Source organism: Corythoichthys intestinalis, chromosome 1, assembly GCF_030265065.1.
Source record: "Corythoichthys intestinalis isolate RoL2023-P3 chromosome 1, ASM3026506v1, whole genome shotgun sequence".
In the NCBI taxonomy this organism is placed as follows: domain Eukaryota; kingdom Metazoa; phylum Chordata; class Actinopteri; order Syngnathiformes; family Syngnathidae; genus Corythoichthys; species Corythoichthys intestinalis.
Window position 1 is genome coordinate 36,880,535 of NC_080395.1, and position 23,702 is coordinate 36,904,236.

Below are 23,702 nucleotides of genomic sequence, written 5' to 3' on the forward strand. Positions count from 1 at the left end.
TGTTAGACGCACTATGCTGCCATCTAACGACTCGGAGTTCAATAATGCCGGCCAACAATTTTTTTTTTCTGTTGCATGGGTTTTTTTGTTGACTGATTGTATACAGTTTTTGGTCGCTGATTTCAAATATGCTATGAGTTTTTTTTCTGGAGGCTTCAGTTTTCAAGTAATGGACATTTTTTTATATTGTTATTACAACTATTATTGTTGTTGTTGTTGTTGTTATTAGAAGTAGTATTATTCGTATTATTGTTATAGGGTTTTCTTAATATGTTTTCACCCAATACGAGTTTAAATTTTTTGTCCTCAATCGTTGTCAACATTAGCTTGTCAAATATTGAAGCAGTTTGGCAACAGTAGCACATGTCACATTGTCCTATTGTTCAACTTCTATGTCTGCAGTTGTCTGACTCTGAAACATGGCATAACAAGTATTATTTTTGCTACAAATTGTTATTTTGGGTTATTAAGTGACAGTGCGACACCCACTTTGTTTAAAAAAAAAAAGTGGCTTATTCAATAATTTTGCAATGCGCAAAACATTGAACAAAACATTTCAAGCTTACCCGAAAAAGGGGGAAGAAATACATAGCTCACATACACACACTGACACACCCCCACCCCAACACACACGCGCACCCCCCATTTACACACACACAACACTAAGGTCAGATTTAGATTCAGCACCCCAAAATTACATAAGAACAAGTGTTTGAATTAATCAAATTTTTTTGTTAACCAGTGAAATTAAAACAATGCACAACACTGTGCGGCAATATGACGATTGCAATGAAATGTAATTTACATATCAATTTTGAACCAAACTTAAATGTTTTAAAAGAAACCGGGAAAAAAAGCATTCATTTTTGTAAAAAGAAAGCTACAACTGAACTGAACTTTGAGAATTAACGCAGAAACACACATGTGTGATATGTAACCAGTGTTGTTTTTGGCCGCCCTTTTAATTTTCATCTTAATTTTGTCTTTTGGACAATAATACCTATTAGTCATATTTTAGTCATCTCAAAATGTGTTTGTCTTCGTCTAGTTTTTGTTGACAAAAACTCCAGACCAATTTAGTCTAGTTAGTCGACGTTCACTAAAAATGTTTTCTGTTATGTACTTCCTTAATTTAAGTACATGTTAGGCCGAGACTTGAATGGAACAACACTTCTTTATTCAGCGTGCTTCTCAGCATATGTGCCACCGACACATCACAGAGATTCCTTTTATACTGTAATACCACACCCACAGGAAGTGCACACTATGGCAACAGCAGTGTGACCTAAATATGTTACATCTCTTCCCCCCTTACATAACATGTCCCAGAAATAAACACAAAAATACCTCCTGTTTTTTCCCCATCTTATTTATTACTTATAAATCCAATATAGCAGGCGGTCGCCTGTCCTGTGCAGGATAACGACGTTCAACAGTCACTTCTGATTTTCGACTTGTGGAAACAGGTTCCAATACCGTTTCAGGTGCTGTTTGTGCATTGGTTGAATTCGACACAATTACAGCAGTTTGGGTTTGACACATCCGGTAAGCTAGACATTTCTGGTATAATTACACTGCTAGCATCATCACTATCAGTAGACAGTTCTGGAGTAGTGTCTGGTGTTCCCAACATTTGATCCACATGGCGACGACAAACAGCACCAGCTGTCTGAACTGTATAGGAAATAGGCGCAGTTTGAGCAATGATGGTGGCAGGGGCCCACTTTTCCTTACTCTGATAACTCCGGGCCATAACAGAGTCACCAGCTGCGAAAACTCGGTTCTTGGAATGCAGGTCTCCGTACTTTACTTGTTTCCGTTGATCCATTTGAACAATCTCGCTCAGGGTTGGTGGTTTCAGAAGATCCATGCCAGTTCGTATCTCTCAAGAAAACATTAGGCTCGCTGGCGATACCTTGGTAGTTGCATGCACAGATGTTCGGTATTTGAGGAGAAATTCGTGTAGTCTCTGATGGAGTGTACTTTGCCCTTGTGATGCTTTGAGAGCATGTTTGAGGGTCTGCACAAACCTCTCTGCCAAGCCGTTGGTTGCCGGGTGATAGGGAGCCGACTTAATATGTTGAACCCCATTGGCTTGCAGGAATTCAACCATTTCTTTTGACACAAATTGGGGCCCGTTGTCTGACACGAGTTGTGCAGGGGCTCCGAAATGACTAAACATCTCCCCTAACTTCTCAATTGCTTTTTCCGATGTGGTTGATTTCATGATAGCTACCTCTGGCCACTTACTATGGGCATCGATAGCAACCAGAAACATTCGATTTTCAAAAGGCCCCGCAAAGTCAATATGAATGCGGTGCCAAGGGTCCTGAGGAAAATCCCAAGGATGAAGTGGGGCACCAGGTGGATTGTTGCGAATCTTCTGGCAAGATGAACAACTTTTTACCATCTCTTCGATCTGTTTATCTAATCCAATCTAATCTCTCCAAAAATAACTTCTCACCATTTCTTTCATTTTAACAATACCACTGTGACCTGCATGCAGTTGCGCAAGCATTTTAGCACGCAATGACTGTGGCACAATCACTCGTCTTTAAAATTACATTACAGTATTTTCAATTAATTATACCCACCTGCACGCCATGAACAGTATGTAAAAAAAGTTGTCCGGGACGCTTGCTGTTAGCAATGGAAATGATAACGCTACGAGTTACATTTTGTGCGTGAGGATCCCTGAGCACAGACCTTTAAAGGCTAAAGCAACATTGCATATTCTCTCTCTCTCCAAGAAAACAAGTCTTACTGGGTGTGCAAGCCTTGATGATGATTGGAGATGACACACTGGTGAGTGAGCCGGGGGGGCAGCACGTTACAGGTGACACAACCAGACACTGATAAGATGCAGGCTAATTACACATAAAATGTCACACATTGTCAACATGTAACGGAAACTATGGCACATTTTCGTCTTGCTCTTGTCTCGTCGGACGAAAACTGGCATGCGTGTAGTTATGTTTTAGTGACCCAAAATACGTTTTTAGCTTGTTATCGTCTCGTAAGCGTCATTAAAAAAGACGAGAAAAGAGATTCACTTGTTTCTATTGTTTTAGTTTTAAAACAGACAGATGGTAGATGACGTTAAAAATGTCCATGTTAGATATGCTGAATAGTTTGTTAATAACAAATGAATAATCTATTATCATTGTTAAAATTTTATTTTAATACAATCGGTCAATTATTTCATTAAATTGATAAATTTGTTATCTCATTCACACCCAGCCATTTTCACCGGAGCAACCCCCTTCGCTCCCGGCCGTTTTACTGGATTTTGACTGATTTTGCAAGGTCCACAGAAAATTCTGTTCTATTGCTATATAAACATGGAACCCGCCAAAAGAAAGATTAGACTTTCTTCTTTTAGCAGGAAAAAAGTAAGTTCATATCTTTTTTCATTCTTTACATATCAGCATTAAAAATAGCTTAGTTTGAGCAATTTTCCAATTTCTGATGAAAAAACAGAAATTGAGCTTTGTGTAAAAGCATACATTTCAAACATAAATTTGACTTTAACACAGCTATTTTTTGCTTTTGTGACATCCCAAACATCTGAATAATGTTGTCCTTCTACAAAATAACATAAACAACAAGACAAATAGAGCTTTTGATAGCAAAGTAATAATTTATTTACACATAACTAAACTATTGAACTGAGAGATGACGCTGTTGTGGCCGCGGTTGTATCGGCAGACGGGGTAAATTTTTCCCTCATCACCGCCTGTCTGTTTCATCAAGATAGATTTTTTTGAATCTTTGTTTTGTAGCGACCACTACCTCAGAAAAGAATTCACCTAGGGAACTTGTGTGGGGCATGTGCCTTGTGTTTACATCGTTCTCCACATTTTTCTCATGCTTCTTACTTCTTCCAACTTCTGTTTCCTGACTATTTCTCTTCATTCTAGTGATGTGTCGGTCGTGAACGAGCCGGTACAAAGAGCCGGCTCTTTGAAATGAACGATGAGAGCCGGCACCCTCCCTCGAGAGCCGGCTCTGTCATTTTCCCTCCCCTCTCTCTCTCAACCTCTCGATGTCGCTTTCTCTTTTCACGTGTCTGAAGCGAGGTTTGGCAGTGGCTCAGCTGCCGTGCTCAGAGAGGAAGAGAAAGGGGAGGGGCGAGGGGCTTAGTACTAGGTACTGCACGGAGTGCACGCTGAGCACATGCTTCGTCGCGTCTGCGCAGCCACAGACAGATACAGGAGAAGGAAAGGACGACACACGAACGCGGTTTGTAGGCCTTCAAGATGAGCCGAAAACACAATAACAATTGGAGACATTTTAATTGGTCAGATGACAATAAGGCAGAATGCCGTGTCTGCAAACTTAACCCCTTATAGCCTAATGTATCACATGTGTTTATCACTTAGAATTTCATTATTTTGAGACTCTAATTTAGAACTTTATTTTTCTTTTTTTAAATGATGGATGCAAGTCAACACACTCATCTGCAGGTTCCATGAGAAAAAAAATCTGGATTCAGCTAAAAGACTGGACAAATAAGGAGCCGAGCTGAGAGAAGGAGCCGGATCAGCCCGTCCAAGTTGAAGCATTTAGTTTTCTTGAATGCAAATTCAAAATGAAGAAAGGAGTAGCTTATGTTTGTTAAAATAAAGCAAGGTGTAGCTTATGTTTGTTTTGTTCGCTGCTGTTACAGTTACTACTCACTATTTTTGTTATGATGCAGCATGTTTGATTGTTGTTGGTTGAAGTTTAATTTTGTTGCTTGTTCATTGTTTGGAGCCTTTTTAATGTTCAATAAAATAAGTAAAAACTCTTTTCTTTGCTTGATAATTGTTGCCATTTGCAGTCAGTAGAGTGCAATATTTAGTTCACCAAGTCATTTATCAAAATATATGCTAAATTTGTCATAAATTTTAAAAGAAGAGCTAAAGTTAAAAGAGCCGTTTGAGAGCCAAAAAGAGCCGGCTCTTTTCACTGAGCCGATCCAAATGAACCGGATCACCGAAAAGAGCCGAAAATCCCATCACTACTTCATTCATTGCCTTTCATGTTCTAATATGAGTTCTTACCAAATGCGCTACTGCCCTCCAGTGGCCAGTTTTATTGCTTTAAAATGGATTTTGAGCGTTGTGCTTTGGAGAGAACTTGCATCAGAACCTAGAGATGTCTCTTGTGAAAAAAAATGCAAAAGATGTATAAATACGTTTTTGGGACACTGAAACAATTAAAAATAGAACGTATTTATATGTTTTGGGGAGCAAATGAGTTAAAAATAAAATAAAAAGAATGGGTGGGGCTTGACCCAAAAAAGTGTCAGTAAATAATTTACAATTGTTTAATTTAATTTGCATGAAATGGCGATCATTTTAGTAATAAAATAAATGTCTAAAATGTGTACACTAAATTAATCAATTTGAAATAAACACATTCATGAATGTAATTAATGACATTTGTAATTGTATTGTATTGTATTATATTATTTGATATATTTCACAGAAAAAGAGCGAAATACAACAGGTCGTTTATTAACATAACACACGACATGAAAAGTAGTCATCCCCTAGCCACCAAAAAACTGGAATTCGCATCAATTATGTCGCCCGTCCGAGACAAGTAGCTTTTATTTTGAAACATCAAAACACGCACGGGAAGTCCTAGGAGAAACTCAGTTGCAATCCGCGGAAATCATCTACACGACTATTTTCCTTCACTTAGCTTAGCTGTCCATCTGTCAAGCTCTATCCTCACTAGAATCCTTCTCCTTGTTATAAAAACGCCACACTGGCGATGTCGGAGTCCTACGGTAAGATGTCCGTTTTGACGAGTAGCCACAGTCGACGGCGTCATGTTGTCTCGGAGATGGGAAAGAGGGCAGGTGTGTCGAGGCGAGGGGGCTTTCCCCCCCCCCTCATCGTAAATAATTAGCTGGCAGGCTAAGCTAGCCGCTGGCAGAAGGATGCTAGCCTGGGAGATACCATGACAACCCAAATAACAGTTGAATACGTCATTACAGTGTATTACACAATGCCCTAAAGACTGTATGTTTGGAGTTGATTGCTGTATTTTCATTTTATGGTCACTCATGGGCTGCCAATGACGGCAATAGACGTCCAACCCGCCGTCCAATCCGTTTGAACTGGGAGGGGCAAGCTGACAGCCCTCACAGTTGGACGTCTATCCCCGTCAGTGGCGAGAATGAGTGAAGGATGTTTTGATGCATCTTTTATTATGTGTCCTTCTCAGATTTCTTGTTTAAATTCCTGGTGATTGGGAATGCTGGGACTGGCAAATCATGTTTGCTGCATCAGTTTATAGAAAAGAGATGTAAGTTTTTAAGAAATAAATGTTTGCACGGAAAGCTTTTACTATTGCAATACGGTGACATGGCGTTTTGGATTACATTCTTGCATGCCATTACACCTTTTTTATATTTTGTTCCCAAGTGGTATTTCTTAGTTTGTTTCGTCACACTGACGTATAAAAACACTTTTGTTTCCCAAAAACTTTGGGTTTACGGTCATGACTTTGAAATTCTGTTTTCCACTTTTCTTTATTGTTGTACTTTCTAATGCTTTTATACAGTATATATATAAGTATATGTACATTTCTTCCTTATTTTATAGAACTAGTTTGACCTGAAACAGGAAGAAATTACATTTAACAAATATTTTCTGCATAACTAGGACGTAAAATCATAAAATTTTTAATATGGCCCTTTTTCATTTAGTTTGGACCCAAGAAACACAAATAAAATTATTACAAGCCAGGAAGAAAATTTTATATTTTTTCCTGAAACATCTTGTTATTCAACAAAAGCAAAACGACTCAACCTTTATCAAGGTAATCAAAATCAAATTTACTACAAATTTATTATTATTTATTTTATAAGATAATTCAAAGTGCCTGAAAATCTGCAAGACACAATTAATACAACCAGTAAATTCAGAATTAGAAATAAAAACAAATACAATGATAGAACATCATCACATTAAAATCGGCAGCATAGTTAAAAACAAAAACAGTGAATATGGGAAATAGAAATAAAGACGGACAAATGGTCGTAAAGTCATATAGTGCATATTTGGAAGAAGAAAAAAAACACATTTTTACACAGTATTCTTAGCAGTTACACTGTTGGTTTGTGCTGATAATTTGCTAGTAATTTCAATGCGATTTAGTAATCATGGTATTAAGCTAACAATATATGACATAAAAATAATTTGCCACAAATTAATTAATTTATCACCCTTTTAGCCATGCATTATTTATTCTATTGGTTCGATAAACTCACTTTGTGTATGCATGTTTTTTTTCAGTTAAGGATGAATCAAATCATACCATTGGAGTAGAGTTTGGCTCCAAAATCATCAATGTGGTCAACAAAATTGTCAAACTGCAGATTTGGGACACAGCTGGACAAGAAAGGTTCAGGTATGGCCTTTTGTATATGCAACAATAGCAAGCTTCCAACTTGACAGCCAGATTCGACGTATAACCATATTTCCGACCTCTGTTACCTTTGACCCTTTCTCTCTTCATCATATCAACTGCCCTGCAAATTTGCGTTAAACAGGCCAATCCGTTATTATGTTTTTCTGACTTCTGGGACCTTTAACTTCATGACTGTATTCACCTCTTCTATTTCAAACATATGCTACAACTTTTAAATTATTCCCTTTAGTTTTTTCTTGAGTTATCTTGAACACAAACATACAAACAAACTAGTTTTCATATATATTTCATCTAAATATGTCCTCAGTGTATTTTGAGTTAGAAAACAATAAGGATGTGACACACTACAATATACTTTTGTCTCATTATTATCATCTAAATGTTATCTTGGTTTAATGACAAATTGTATGTGTGCAGGTCAGTAACCAGAAGTTACTACAGAGGAGCAGCAGGGGCCCTTCTTGTCTATGACATCACCAGGTAAGCAAGCAATTCCTTACCAATGAATTTAACTCATTCAAATACTTCACTCTCTGATTTCCACGTGTCTTTTCCCATAACAGTCGTGAAACCTACAACGCTCTCACCACGTGGCTGAGTGACGCCCGGATGCTGGCCAGTCAGAACATTGTCATCATCCTGTGCGGAAACAAGAAGGATTTAGACGCTGATAGAGAAGTGACTTTCTTGGAGGCATCACGCTTTGCGCAGGAGAACGGTAAATTGATATGATGTTTTGACTGTCCATGCATGTGGTGTATTCAGATGAGGAGACGACAGTTGTGAAAACATTGTTTGCGTGTTTCAGAGCTGATGTTCCTCGAAACAAGTGCTCTGACGGGGGAGAACGTGGAAGAAGCTTTTGTCCAGTGTGCTCGCAAAATTCTCAATAAGATAGAATCAGGTAGGAACTCTGGCTGCACAGCTGCTGGCAGTGAATTGTCACGTTTCAGTGCGATTCACATTGCTCTGGGTGATATGGAAAACAGTTTTATCACAATATGGGTCCTTTATATCATGACATTGTTGTTTTCTTTTAAGTTAAAAATTATACCGCGATAATGACAGCTTTTCCTATATTTTGAATTGATCTTATCATCTTGATTTAATGCCAGATGAGAAAAAATAAGGTGCTTCTTATTCTTCCTCTTTTTTTAGGGGAGTTAGATCCAGAGAGGATGGGATCTGGTATCCAGTATGGCGATGCCGCACTGCGCCAACTCCGTTCCCCTCGTCGTGCTCAGCCACAGGGCGCCCAAGAGTGTGGCTGCTAGTAGGCTCACCTGTAGGTTACTGCATCTCTCTACTTCAACCCGAAGCATAAATTAAGAGGCTTCAACTCATGACACACTTACCAAACTAAACATAAAAAGTTGTGTTTGCTTGTTGCAGAGAGGTTATTGAGGACATCAATAGCCAGGTGGAACCTAAAATTCTTCTGGTGACTCCTCCCAGACCTTTAAGTGGAACCTTTGTTGCCATGACCGCGCTAGCCAACGAACCTGAGAAGCCTTCCTAAGCCTTCCTTGGTCACCGCACCACGTCCACTTTGCAGCAACCCTGTCTGCGCCTAGCCCTCAAGCTCAAACCGCCGGCTCACCTGTATTTGTTACCATGGCTCCCTTACGCTGTTGACACGCTCTCCTTTCCACTGATATGAACACCTGCGCCCGCCCCTTCGAGGAAGCATCTTCTACACTGTACAATGGACCTGTATATAGAGCTTGACGCATGTTTTCTCAAAATATCAAGCGGTTTCATTATGAGAACATATTAGCGAGTTAGATATCCACGTGTGCTCGACACTCCCGTGTATTTTTAATATCATATCGAGATAAGGTATAAACAAACATTATGGAAGGACAGCCGATTGTATATTTTGTAAATCAACGCTGCCAGATGTAGATCCTACAATCCTACACGTTATATGTGTGTAAACTTAATACAGTACATTTATCAGTTATAATTAATCATATCTGACGCTGTAGCATGTTTCACCCAAAGGATTTCAATGATGTCGCCGATTTTCTTTGCTGCTTGTGTACATGACTTAACTGCTAGGGTCTCAAAAAACAATTGTTTTGTTAAGTGTTGCACCGATACCTAGTATCGGAAGGGGCCCAAATTCAGCATTAAAACGCAGGCATCATTATCGACTAGTACTAAGAAATAACGCGTTGATCCTCCGCATAATGTATTCTTCGAGATTCAGTTTCAAACCGCCGGTCGCTTTTCCCAAGATGGCCGCCAATTATAAACACCGCCAAAGAAGAAGAAAAAAAATCTTTTTTTTTTTTTTTTTTTTTAAATCTTAGTTTAGCAGTCTTATTCCTACAGTTTAACATATGGATAAATGTACATGTTGAATGGTAAAACCAGCCAGGATTAGAAATTTTATCAACACTTACATAGGTGGGAAAACCGGCTAGCAAACTTGCGTTCTTTGCTAACATAAGTGATTAGCACATAAGCTAAGCTAATGTACTAATGCGGTATATTGGCACTGACTGTGGACCTAATACGAATATCATGCTTGATACCAAATAGAACAAACGTTAAATAAAACAAAAACATTTTGGTCTTGAAGAGCATTTTAAGTCTCAAGTTTTAGAGGAGTCCATTCATCTTTTGTTAACCATACCAGGTATGCACAATGGTTATTAAGCGGGGTCTGACCAACCACGAGAACAATTAGTTAACATTCAAGTGAGTATTCAGTAATTTACTTCTAAAGACCAGAAACACCAACCATCACAGCCAAGCTACCATGGAGATTTTTCCAGAAATTGTGTTTTCTTGCTCTAAAAGAAACTTGTGCAGTATCAGCATTGGCTGATACCATACAGTCTAGTAGTGGAAACGGTATCGGTGCAACACTAGTATTGTTTATCTGTTGTTTGTAGAATACCGTGAAACTGCCTGCGGTACATATGTTTGCTTTCATAAATCATTTTTAAAAAACGTTTCATAGTAAGAATTAATTTGAAGAATTGTTTCTTTTCCTTGTAATTTTAGCTGTTAAATTTAACGGACACATCGAAGGAAACCAGGAAAAAAATATACCAGTAATTACACATTAATAACATAATTTAGGTGTCTTGTGTTTGTGTCATCCATTTAATGGAAGATTTTCTTATATCATGAATTTTAAATCATGAAGAAAAAAACATTTTTTTTTTAACCCTTTCAGGAACAGTGGCTACTACAGTGGACATCTATTTAAAGTTATCATTAGCTTACAGCAAGGCCGGCCCAGCCTATACGCAAACTATGCAGCTGCTTAGGGCCCCTTACCACTAAGAGCCCCCAATCTGGCAACCTCATTTTATACGTTGTTAATAGAGATTTGTGAATAATGTGTTGCGCATTGCCGTTTATCGGTGTAAACATCCATTTTCTTGTCATTACAATCTGGCAACCTGGGGAGTGACGTTGAACCTGCTTTGCAATGATTAGTGCTCAAACTTGCTTGGAAAATAGATGCACGAATATGTCGAAGAGAATTTATCCTTCTGGAGCAGAGAAACGAAAAATCTGATTAATATACAAAATATGGACGTATGGGTTGGATTGCATCTATGGGTTTCACAGTACACTGTGACGAAAAATATGGGCCCCTTGGCATTATTTTGCTTCGGGCCCCCAAATGGCCTGGGCCGGCCCTGGCTTATAGCCCAGGTCACGGAGTTGGCCATGTAGTGGTAGTTGGTAAAAAAGGTAAATTGATAGAAAACAACTTCTCTCTGCTAAAGACATCCAATCAGTTTCAGCCGGTTCCATTTTAACTTCCCAATTAAAATGGATTGAACGTCTACTGCCGTCAATTGCAGCCAGAGTTAAAAGCTGTAAGGTTAGAACAAAAAATTATCAACAAAATTCCCAAAGCAAAATACGATTTAAAATAATTAAAGACTTGGACCAAAAAAACGAGTGGAAACAGTATTTATTAAAACTTCAAAAGGTAAACATGACATTGTAAAAAATATAGCAACCCTTTGAGTGTTTAATTATAACATTGCTTTCTTCAGTATATTGTCAATGTGAAAATGAGGTGACATACAACTACTTTCTATATTCAACCAAACCTTTTAACTCAAGACTATCTGCTGCTCTTGAAAACATCAAGGAACATTCCTCACTGTCACAATCACAATCCGTTTGATGGAAAAGATCTAACTACAAGAAGTAAAGCAAAAATAGAAACAACTTTCAAATTCAGCATTAAGATTGTTACCTCACACTTTTTCCAGTGTCTTAATATTGCACAAATTTCCACATCTTTGTTAGATATTTACAGAATTATACTGAGCTTTCAGTTACGATAAACATTTACAGAAAAACTGTTTATTTTAACCTGAACTCACATCACATCAGTATAAAAAAATGTCATCATATGGCACAGCTGAGTCAGCCCTTCAAATGGGCAAACCATCTGATTTCATTTGGTTCAATGTCCTTATAATTCATATCCGTATAATTTAATTCAACTTTTAGCACAGAAGTCCCTCAAAGGACAATTCTGATGAATCAATAAAACGTAAATTAATATTGCAAATACAACACGACTAAATACCTCTCGCACACGGTCATCAGATGTCTTTATGGGACAAAAATGCAGGGTAAAAAAAACGTAGTTAGTGTTCATGCACATTACAACAATTGTACAGATATGACCTGTATGTAACATAGAAATTTCTGTATGTCTTTTGCAAAAAAAAAAAAAAAGTCTCAATACGTGTTCAAACAGTATGACTAAAACATTGAAAAGTGTCTTAGTCTTTTCTAAATGTCCACTCATTCTGGCAATTTAGTCTTCAATCAACCTTGTTCTAGGGATGTGCGAGAAAGCCAAAAAATGCAAGCATTGGAAGAACTAACAAACCCTGCACTGAAAGTCAGAAGCTCAAATTTGAACCCTGATTTTCATAAATTTGAAGCAAATGTGCTTACCACTATTGCTGCCTTACAATATTTAGCAACCGTAGTAACCATATCCAAGTATGGCTTTAAAATTCCTAAATTTCAATACCTAAATGCCATCATTATGATTATATGACTATCGATGATAGCCTACTATCAAATCCACAATAGTATATTTGGATTGTTAATTGTTTTATCGGGAGCGAGCAGAGAAACAACGCATGTACTCGGTAAGCCAAGGGTTGAACGCAGGTTGAACCACTATTCTGTGTTGGTCTGCATCAGGCGAACTGGCTCTGCGTCTATCACTTCGCGGACTCTGGGCCAGCCGCTCTGCCTCCCGTCTGCTCTTTGCCCTCAAAGCGGAGGCATGGATCTAAAAAGCAACAGAAGTGTTCAGGTTTGGCGATGCTGGTAATATAGACACCCATTTAACCCTTCAGAGGGAAGTGACTTTTTTTTGTAAATCAGAAAAAAAACCACAAAAAAAGACCTTGTATTCTCATATGTGGACATCATACTTAGGGTCATGTAGTCCAAATTATTAACATTTGGTATTCAAGTGTGGCCTACATTGGTATGAAAAAGTATCAGAACCTTTTGGAATTTCTCACATTTCTGCATAAAATCGCCCTCAAATATGATCTGACCTTTGTTAAAATCACACAGATGAAAATACACTGTCTGCTTTACATAAAACCACCCAAACATTTATAGGTTTTCATATTTTAGTGAGGACAGCATGCAAACAATGACAGAAGGGGGAAAAATAAGAAGGTGAACCCGAAACCAATTTTTACCAAACAATTTAAGTCAGGTGTGTGCCCAAACACTCTAAAAGTCTGGATGTTCATCAATTGACAGTCAGAGAAGTTGTCTACAAATAGAGTTTTCACTGTTGCTTCTCTCCCAAGGAGTGGCCGTCGACCAAAGATGACACCAAGAGTTCAGCGCAGAATACTCAGAGAGGTAAAAAAGAACCCTTGAGTGTCTGCTAAAGACTTACAGAAATGACTGGCACAGTGCAATATCTCTGTGCACACATCAACTATATGTAAAACTATGGCCAAGAATAGTGTTCATGGGAGGACTCCACGGAGGAAGCCACTGCTGCCTAAAAGAAACATTGTTGCTCGTTTAATGTTCGCAAAAAGGCACTTGGACACTCTGCAGACGTTTTGGTAAAATATTTTGTGGACTGATTAAACCGTAGTTGAATTGTTTGGGAGTAACACCAAATGACATGTGTGGAGGAAAAATGGAACAGCTCACCAACATCAACACCTTATACCCACCGTGAAGCATAGTGGAAGGAGCATCGTGATTTGGAGCTGTTTTGCTATTTCAGGGCCTGGACAACTTACAATCATTAATGGAAGAATGAATTCAAAAGTTTATCAGGATATTTTGCAGGAAAACCTGAGGCCGTCTGTCAGACAGTTGAAGTTAAAAAGAGGATGGATGCTGCAACAAGACAATGATCCAAAACACAATAGTAAATCAACTTCAGAATGGTTTGAGAAGAACAAAATACACTTCTAGAGTGGCCAAGTCAAAGTCCAGACTTGAACCCCCTTGAGATGCTGTGGCATGATCTAAATACAGCGATTTAAGCCGGACATCCCAGGAATCTCACTGAACTACAACAGTTTTGTAGAGAAGAATGGGCCAAGATCAGTCCTGATCGATGTGCAACACTGATCTGCTGCTACAAGAAGCATCTGGTTGAAGTTATTTCCGCAAAAGGGGGGGCGTCACAAAATAATAAATGTGATGGTTCACTTACTTATTTTCCCCTTCTGTCATTGTTTGCATATTATCCTCATTAAAATATAAAAACCTCTAAATGTTTGGGTGGTTTTATTTAAAGCACTTTTTTCATCTGTGTGATTTTGACAAAGATCAGATCGCATTTTATGGTTATTTTATGCAGAAATGTGAGAAATTCCAATAGGTTCAGATACTTTTTCATACCACTGTATATGACCCATAATGTGATGTCCACACAGTATATGTACACAATGTCTCAATTCTAGTTATATAATGTGTATATTTTTTAATATTAATCTTTTGTTGTTGTTGTTGTTCTCAATACCTGTGAATACAATTATAAAGTAATAACATGTTAATTAAAACAACATTTAACCTTTCACGCACAAGTTATGATATTTTTTTGTTTGTTTTTCTTACATTCATATAAGACAGGGGGGTCAAAACTGGGTCCCACGGTCAAATTTCAGTCCACAGGACAATATTGTGTAGTCCCCATTTGACATCCAAATTAGTATGAAATTAAATTAGTATTAGTGTTAAGCGCACATATTTTGCAGTGGACCATAAAAAAAATATATATTTAAATAAAATGAATGAAGGGATCTGTTTTGGGAGGAGGGGTCAATTATTTAAGTAGTAATAAATTTAAAAAAAGAATTTTCATAAAAAGCTAATCAAAAAGAGCTATGATTAATTAAAAAAAAAATACAAACAAAACAAATCGAAAGTGCTGTCATGCTCATTAATAGGGGATGGTGTGGCTCAGTGGTGGAGTAGTTGCCCCCCAACCCAGAGGTTGTAAGTTTGATTCTCCACTCTGATGAACTCGCCTAAGTATCCTTGAGCAAGATACTGAACCCCGCATTGCTCCTGGTGCTGTGTCACCAGTAGGTAGATGGTAATGTAGCGTAAAGTGCTTTGAGTACCTTGAGAGGTAGAAAAGTGCTATACAAGTATAACACCATTTACCATTAATGTTCCTCTCGGGTTCAAATTAAAAGGGTTGAACAGATGACATGTTGATGTTGCTACAGTCATACTCTGGAAGCCCGGCAGCGTAACCATGTGACATCACCGCCTTGCAATGGCGACCTACTTGTTAAGCTACTTTTACAAATTGTATAAAGATGAAAATATCAAGAGGGGTTTCAATATCAATTTTAACTACTAATAACATTTATCTTTTAAGAACTACAAGTCTTCCTATCTGTAGATCCCTTTAAGCTAACGAATAGATGTCCAGTGTAGAGACCAGTGTCTTTGAAAGGATTCAAATGATAAAAACAGAAATACACTGTTCATGTTTCAGTGCAATTGATAGTGCTAAATGTCCAATACATTTTAACTGACTCTCCCAGTCAAAATGGAGTGGACGTCTAGCTGCAATGGCAGTCAATGATTATTGAGTACCGTATAAAGGGTTCAAGATTTATTCAATATGATGCAGTTTAATTTATCAAGGATGTCAACATAAAAAAAAAAAGGAGGATACCTGACTGGTGGAAGCAAGAGGTCGAACGTTGTGAGTCTTTCTTCCCGCAATGTCGGCATCCTTCTCACCACAAGCATACAAAGCAAAAGGATGTTTGTCGTCCTCGGTCGGAGGCCGTGCTGGTGCAGATTTGATCCGCTGGGGCCGGGAGCGTGTCAACTTGGAACGACTTGGTAGCTTTTTCTGCTGTGTCTGGGGAGCTGCAGGATCGTTTTCTGGCTGAGCTACTTAAGATGCAGAATCAGCACAAAAAGTCAAATGTCAATCACTGGCTGTATTTTGAATCAGAGTGCGTTTGCATTTGTTGAATGGGCAACCAGGCATTAATTTGTCTTTTCTTTCATGAATTTAATTTCTAATTTACAGTATGCGTGTGATTTAAATTAAATTAAAACATTTTCAGAAACTGAGTCAGTCTTTGCCATTGTGGATGGTTAATGTTAAAAAGAATAATAATTTCACAAAAATGAATTGCATTCTGTGATCAAAGAATGCCATACGGGTAAATATAACTATTCTTTATATCAGGGGTGTCCAAACAATTTTTTGTATATTTTTGTACCACATATTTTGTACATCTTTACAAGGATAGCACCTTTTTAGAAGTTAGGATATCTTACCTGAAATATCAAGCCATAGTGGCTTTGAATTAAAATGGAGGGCAGAAATTGGTGCATTTTTATTTTATTTAAAAATTTTTTAGATAATAACCCTAACGCTAACTTAATGTATCTATTATATGAAATGACACTGCCTAATTACTTGTCTCATTCATCAAGTGAAACACAGTTTCTTTCCTTGATTTCAACATGTTGCAAAGTTTAAAGTTTTGACCCCTGAGCGAACTGTTTGAGTGACTAGCTTCATCCATTGTTGAAGTGCACCAGAATGTAGGCTGAACTCAAACTTCTTGTGCGGGCTATATTCAATAATATTTTCATCATTTACTGCAGGCCAACAAATACCGGGCTGTAGTTGGCCCGCAGGCCGCAGTTTGGATATAATTGCTTTATGGAGATTAGACTTATGATGAAATGTAAATATTTTGCCCGCTTTGCTCTTAAATAGAAAAGTGTGATTAAAAGCAATAAATCTGGCAGGTATTCTACTGTATTATGTCAGTTGTATCTTACTTGCTCTTTTATACTGTGTGGTAATTAATTTGTCTACGCCTAGACCTCAGATCTGTTCTTTGAAATAGATATATTGATAAATGTCTCCTTAAATAGAATTACAGTAATTATGGGAAATTGTCTCGGTTACATTTTTAATATTTAACATACATTTACGATAACTATATCGTTTAATGAGATTCATTTTGCAACAACAGTGAAATATTAAAAACAACCTCACGGTATGATGTAGCCAATTTAGCAGCATGTTAAAATACAAGTATAATAATGGGGAAATGTTGCATTGATACTTGTATGCAGACATATGCCGCTTAACGGTTTCAAGGTATACGGTGGTATGAAAACGGTTTCAAAACCACTAAAATTTTACGTCATACCGTTCCTATGGTATTAGCTATTTTTTATGTCCCAAAAGTAAAAAACGCTTGCTTGCAGCTGCAGGGCTTGCCTCTCCTCCTCCGGTTGTTGCTCAGTGAGTCAGAGAGTCAGCTGTGCTACGCAATGGCTGGAGGAGGTGAAACACCTGAACTTTTCCCCCCTTGAAGACAACAAATTCATTGGTATGGGAATACTTCGGCTACAGAAAAGTTACAGACGGCCGCAGCTGAGAGGAAGCGGGCCAACCCACATGTAAAACATGGCTGCCAGAGGAGGCAAGACCTCAAATAGGATTTAGACTATTTGACTTAACATGACCACCCGTCGCTTTATACAAAATTAAAGGTTAGTAAATGCTGTTATGAACGTTTCCCGCCAGCTACGAGAATTAACTCCAGTGTGTTTAGTGTGTCTAGCAGTGGTAAAACAAATATGGAAATTGAATAATAGTTCCAAATATTTGTGTTCTGATGATAATGTTGAGCTGTTGCTGAGGGTTTAGGCTCACCTGAAGGACTGCATTTGTTTTAAATTTATTTAGAATATTTCAATTATTTATTTATTTCAACTTAACATTATACTTATGTTCCAATTTGCTAATATGATGTTTTGAAAAATAAAAATCTTGTTCAATGGAAAAAACTTTTTTTTTTTTTTTTTTAACCAAGACATTTTTAAATAACACATTTTAGAGCTATAATTGCAATATTTTTGCTTAAGCTTATCATACCGTCAGAATCTCATACCAGCACATGCCTACTTGTACGAAAGTGTCAGACCAAAACAAAGCAAAAGCTTTAAAATGATCTTTTTAAATACCTGTTTGTTGTCCCCTGTGAACAACACTTTTGTGTTTACTGCCAGTCTCCTCTGCTCTCTCATCTTTTGGTCCATTTGAATCTCTTTCCCCTTGATGATGACAACCTCACATAAGAGGAAAATCGTGTTTAAACAGACAGCAACCACACAGGTCATTTTGGAGGTTTCACCCTTAATATTACCACAATGCTCCTTTTCTAGGACGGAAAGTCTTGGTACTTCAATCTGGGCCCCTTGGCACTCCTCCAGCGGTGCCCTTGGAAGGTCCTTAGCTCTCTCAGCACACTTGGCCTGACCGCTTTTGACTTGAGATAAGTTTTCTCCCGCGGAATCAGAATCGCTTTCTGTTCCACTCCAGAACCAGGGGTTATGTGATTGCTCCAGGAGTCTGCGTTTCAGCCTGTACCTCAGCAGTTCGTCGTAGCATTTCGAGTAAGTCTCCCATTTGGGATCTTTAAATTTCTTCATGTACTCCGAGCGAAGCCTTTTCGTCACCATTTTTTACCTGTGCCAAAAAGAGACACTCAAATCCAGTTGAATGTATTTTTTTAAAATTCCTTGTGCCAATTACATTCGTGTGATAAAGTAGAGTTATTATTTATATCGCTGAATTCAGATTCGCAGTCATGTATTTAAACACAAACTGTTGTGAAGCTTTTAACCAATGACGAGGCAACCTGCGGTCCGGACCCCACCTACTTCCGCTTTAAACCAGATTTTTTAATACACATCACATATACAAAGCTAGATGTCTAATGTGGAGTAGGCGGCCATCTTGCGTCGGGAAGCTTATAGGGTAGCAGACGTAAAGTGAGTGATTTAATTCAGTAAAATACTCTGAACTTGATGAATATTCGACAGATTTACAAACGGTTTCATTTATGACAAGCTGCATCAACGTGGCAATGATTTAGTCTGGATGTTGAAAAAATATATTTAATTTTTTTGGGGGGGTATGCAATTACTTTACTGCATTTTTTATGTTTAAGAAACACCAAGGCGTTTAAAAATCGGGCGAAAATTGCGCAATCTTTAGCCATTTAAAAGTACACTTAATGTAATATTGGATTTTCAGCCCCGACCCAAAACGGCCGGTAAACGATGAGTCTTGTCCATGTCCACTCACAGCGCGCAGATAACATCTAGTTTACATATATTTGATAACTGAGATTTTTATTTTACATCAATTGGACTAAAGAAATAATACTGGGATAAGCTCCAGCACCTCCGCAACTCTCGTGAGGATAAACGGAGGGAAAGATGAATGAATGAATAAAAATACAACAAATAAAACATTACATTGTACAAGATAAGAAAGCGTCTAATCAATTGACTCGTCGCGAACGAATGACGTATCCTTTCCTGATTGGCTACACAGATTTAAATGGCTGAGATTGACAGTACAGTACTGCATAATAATAATAATAATCCTCTGAAATCTGTGTAAGTAAAAACAGTTTTTATGCCTCAGCAAAACACAAGAGCACAGAGGCAGTTATTGACGCATAACAATAGGAACTACATGTAAATGTACTCAGTTATAAATCATGTGTTGCGTTTACAAATCGGCTAAAATTGGATGTTCGTGCTATTTATAGACACCTCAATGCAGATAATCACCTGTCGCGTACGTAAACGCGACATGGCCTGCTAGCTGTCAGCCTCGTTAAGACTGTATATTGTTCTGGCAGCTCTCGAGAACGTTACACAGTCGAAAATCCGGCTGGCTCAGACTCTAAATCGGTGCACGGTTAGTTCTACTTACACTAGGCTCGGGTTTCACGGAAGCAGGGGACAGATGGCGTTCATGTCGGTGCCGCTTGTTCTTGTAGGACCGCCCAGACGGAGATGTCTCTTTAAAAAGCCAAACACACCCCAGCGACAGGTGGTCGAGGTGTCACTGTCAGGGATGCATGAGCCTAGAGCAGTGATAATGATTTGTAGTGGATGAGGTCTAAATAAAGTAGCATAAGTACAGGGGTTTACAGCGGTTACAGTTTGCTTTGGTGCCCGTGTAGCAAATCCACAAAGTGAACAACTGACACCTACTGCTATGCTAACAATAGAAAGTGTCATTTGTGGACAGTCATTTCCTGTAATCTATGCAAAGTGTAAACATAGAGTCTGTAAATCTTGATAATGTATGGTTGGCCTCCATTTTAACCATTTATAGGGCACTCATTTAACTCACTGACGACCACTGAAGGTGCTAGGCGTCCAAAACATTTTGAGTGAGAGAGGTTGGCAGCGAATGATCGCTAGCGCCGTCAATGTCACTGAAAGATGAGCATTCATAGCAAGTCCTCACGATTTACGTGAAGTGACGTTTGTCTTTGTGAATGGCTGGCAATGAGTTAAACTATAAAAATACTATGAATTTTAAAAAAGGGTTATTAGGGACCACAACCAGATAAAAATGTCTGTTTTTATTTATTTTTATCATTATTTATTATTACTTTAATTATATTTATTTGGATCAGATAAACATTTAATTGATTTTTGTTTTAAAACACATCAATTTAATGAATATAAAATACAAATGATTATTATTGATATATATATATATATATATATATATATATATATATATATATATATATATATATATATATATATATATTTTTTTTTTAATCTATGTATTACCCTTTCTACACAGAGGATAAAGAATATATAACTATGGGTGGGTTTGAGTATCGCTTGGGTGTTATCCATAACTTATCATGACTCAGTAATTTTAAAAACAGTTCCACTGGTTAAATGGTTCTTGAACCGATAATACCAAAAACAAAACAAAAAACATACCAACTTAGTCAAAAAACACTACCGTTTAATTTAAAGTGCCCAATTGAATACAATTTAGAGTAAATTATAAAAAACATGTATGTAAATTAGAAAAATAAAAATAAAATAAAATACTGTATTAGTAACATTTACAAATAGATAAATCAATGTAAAATAAAATGTACAATTTTATATACATACAGTATATGGCGGAAAACACTCAGGTGACTTGTTCCACACTGAGATCCCCAATTTGGCCAGATTTCAAAATTGTCCTATAAGAAACATAATTGGAAAGCTTAAAATCTCAATTTTCTGGGGGAAGAAAAAATTTGAACTGGAGGGCATTAACGTTTTTTTTTTTTTTTTTTTTTTTTTTTAACAGCAAAACCCTAACTGGAGGTGAGAGCATGAGAGAGCATAATTAAAGACGTCACGATCTTAATGAGATATTATCGCGTACTTACCACTTTTCAATCCAAAAACTCAATGAGAAATGTATCACAGAGTGTCAAGACACAGCTGTGAATGGCCACAGACGGATTTCTGAGGGGTTTAATGGGTGAAACATAGTAATATAATAAGGGTCGCGATGCAGAAATCGCAGACATCAAGGAGTGGTCAAGATTTTGTTTTTCATATATTTATCCTTTTAAAGTTTTTTTTTTTTTTTTTTTCAATTTTCTTTGTTTGGATTGATTATTTATCATCTCAAATAATTGGGAAAATGTGACAGTAACAAAAAAAATACAATTAAGCGATAGTTATGAGGTAGATGTCAGTGTCTTATTTACAGACACCATTTTTTTTCATTTTGAAGTCTTCTTTTTTGTTTAAACTAAATATTAGACACCAATTAATGATTCTAAGCTAAAAATGACAGACATTTCGAATAATAAAAAATAATTGCTTACCTCCTTTTTATGGCTGGGGGAAGAAAATTTTTGAACAGGAGGGTATTTAAAAAAAGAAAAGAAAAAAAAAAAAAACTTTTTCTAAACAGCAAATCCCTAACTGGAGGTGAGAGCACGAGAGCAGAGTTAAAGACGCCATGATTTTAATGAGACATTATCGCATACTTACCTTTTTTCGATCCAAAAACTCCATGTAGGATGTATCATCAAGTACTGTCAAGACACAGATGGCCACAGCCAGATTTTGGGGGGATTTTATGGGTGAAACATGGTAATATAACAAGGTTCGCAATGCAGAAATCGCAGACATCAAGGAGTGGTCAAGATATTTACCCTTTTAAACTTTTTTTTTTTTTTTCAAATTTTCTTTGTTTGGATTGATTATTTACAGTATCATCTAACATATCGGGGAAAGTGCGACAGTAACAGAAAAAAAAATTAAGCCATAGTTATGAGGTAGATATCCATGACTTATTTACAGGTACAATTTTTTTCATTGCTGTGACCTAATTTGATTAAAAGTTTAAAATATGCGAGTGAATAATTTTTTAAAGTTTTTTTTTTTTAACGAAATATTAGACATGAATTAATGATTCAGAGCTAAAAATGACAGACATTTTGAATAAAATATAATTACTTACCTTCTTTTTATGGCTGAGTTGAAACGAAAGCGGTTGCGCGACGTCTATAAACGGGGGTTTCCAGGGTAAAACGGACAAATTAAAAATAGTTAGGGGCTTAATGGGCCATGAATCTGCTATTGCAGCAAATAGACATACAGTATTGTTCTATCAAACACAACAGTTTTTTTTTGGCTTAAAATACAGCAGTTTATTTTAAAGAGGGGTGCAAGAGCAGAAACTGCTTTTTCAGTCTTGTCTGTGTTTTCCGCCATATATATTTTGTGTATGTCATGAATCACTAACGTGATGCACTTCTTTGCAGCACAAGCAAGCAGAGTAAATATATTTTGTTTTAAACCCAGACACAGAAATGTTCATTTTTATTTGGTCCGGTTACCACCTGTTCCTTCGGAACCATCACCATATTGATAATGGGTTTTCTGTACCCAACCATGACTATGAGTACTATCATATTGTCTGTGTAAACGATGCAACATAGACTCTATTTTGCATTAGTATTACACAAGCAACATTGTTTTTGGCAAACTGCAACCAGTGAAATAAGCAGAGACACTGCAGCACAACACAGCGCTTGTATTTCAAGTTTTTACTCACAAATCAAAACATTGAAAGAACAAGAAAGAACAAGAAATTGTCAAATGATGGCTAGTGTCTTGAAAAACACGTAGGTTTTGACTTGTATCTCAAGATACCACTGTATATGAAACTGCAATGATATCTCAATTTACTCAAAATGTACCTAGCATGAACACGGGGCCAATGGTAATAGTGGAGATATGGGTTAATTGTATCATTTTAGTGGAAGAGCATTTAACTGTTGTACAAGCCAATATGTATGCTGACTTAGATAAACAAAGATACAGTACATTATTTGCTATGAATAAATAATTTTTGGACTGTTTGAATGACATTGGATGATTTCACAGTAGATGGAAATCCCTAATGTTGGTGAACACTACTAGTATTCCGAGAATCACTTCATAGGTGAATAGGTTTTAATTTGGTATTAAAAACAACACAGATGAGTCCATCCACACAAACCTGTAGCTAAAGTTGTGTGCTTTATAGGGCATGCAGGATTGGAGGGTGCTGCCCGCTGTGCTCTGCAGGTTTTTGTTGTGCCTAAAGATGGCCCGGGTCCTCTCACTGCATCGTCTAGGATTCAAGGTATCGTGTGTCTGTCATCGAGTCAGGGCCCAAAAACGGATCTGCCCCTGCTTCTGCTGTCATGGGCACATTCTTGACAAGTCAGACTCGGAAGGAAGGACTCGCCTTTCACTGGACTCCACAACCCAGCCGCAGTGGCTGATGGGAAAGGGATTGAGACCCCTTGCCTCCTCCCATTGATGATGCATTAAACACTCCCATTCTCTCTTCAAACTAATATTTTGTTGAGAATTTGTTAACCCTTTTTGACCCC

At 37.4% G+C, this 23,702-nt stretch overlaps 2 protein-coding genes across 4 annotated transcripts; one reads left to right on the top strand and one right to left on the bottom strand.

The window, feature by feature from the left end:
* The first annotated feature begins 5,757 nt into the window (after positions 1 to 5,757).
* Positions 5,758 to 11,575, top strand: rab4a (RAB4a, member RAS oncogene family). The gene is made up of 8 exons (XM_057832955.1): positions 5,758 to 5,779; positions 6,220 to 6,300; positions 7,293 to 7,407; positions 7,846 to 7,908; positions 7,992 to 8,146; positions 8,237 to 8,332; positions 8,587 to 8,713; positions 8,821 to 11,575. Exons 1-7 carry the CDS (start codon positions 5,764 to 5,766, stop codon positions 8,700 to 8,702), a joined length of 642 nt encoding a protein of 213 aa, XP_057688938.1. The 5' UTR covers positions 5,758 to 5,763; the 3' UTR covers positions 8,703 to 8,713; positions 8,821 to 11,575.
* ccsapb (centriole, cilia and spindle-associated protein b) lies at positions 11,127 to 19,817 on the bottom strand. Of its 3 annotated transcripts, XM_057832933.1 has the most exons (5): positions 19,709 to 19,817; positions 18,126 to 18,448; positions 17,944 to 18,048; positions 15,614 to 15,840; positions 11,127 to 12,724 (listed from the first exon to the last, which is right to left on the bottom strand). In XM_057832933.1, exons 2-5 carry the CDS (start codon positions 18,439 to 18,441, stop codon positions 12,542 to 12,544), a joined length of 831 nt encoding a protein of 276 aa, XP_057688916.1. In that variant the 5' UTR covers positions 18,442 to 18,448; positions 19,709 to 19,817; the 3' UTR covers positions 11,127 to 12,541. The 3 variants fall into 3 exon arrangements, with proteins under 3 accessions (XP_057688916.1, XP_057688924.1, XP_057688908.1); XM_057832941.1 differs by lacking the exon at positions 19,709 to 19,817 and having other exon boundaries at positions 15,614 to 15,837; positions 18,126 to 18,594; XM_057832925.1 differs by lacking the exon at positions 19,709 to 19,817 and having other exon boundaries at positions 18,126 to 18,594.
* Between the last annotated feature and the right edge of the window lie 3,885 nt (positions 19,818 to 23,702).

Excerpts from the sequence above, each read along its gene's own strand:
- rab4a (XM_057832955.1), top strand. Across the intron at positions 7,408-7,845 it reads GCTGGACAAGAAAGGTTCAG|GTCAGTAACCAGAAGTTACT; the intron begins GTATGGCCTTTT and ends GTATGTGTGCAG. Across the intron at positions 7,909-7,991 it reads CTTGTCTATGACATCACCAG|TCGTGAAACCTACAACGCTC; the intron begins GTAAGCAAGCAA and ends TTCCCATAACAG.
- ccsapb (XM_057832933.1), bottom strand. The coding sequence starts at position 18,441 with ATGGTGACGAAAAGGCTTCGCTCGGAGTACATGAAGAAATTTAAAGAT. Across the intron at positions 15,841-17,943 it reads TCACAGGGGACAACAAACAG|TAGCTCAGCCAGAAAACGAT; the intron begins GTATTTAAAAAG and ends CTGCATCTTAAG. Across the intron at positions 12,725-15,613 it reads CTCTTGCTTCCACCAGTCAG|ATCCATGCCTCCGCTTTGAG; the intron begins GTATCCTCCTTT and ends GTTGCTTTTTAG.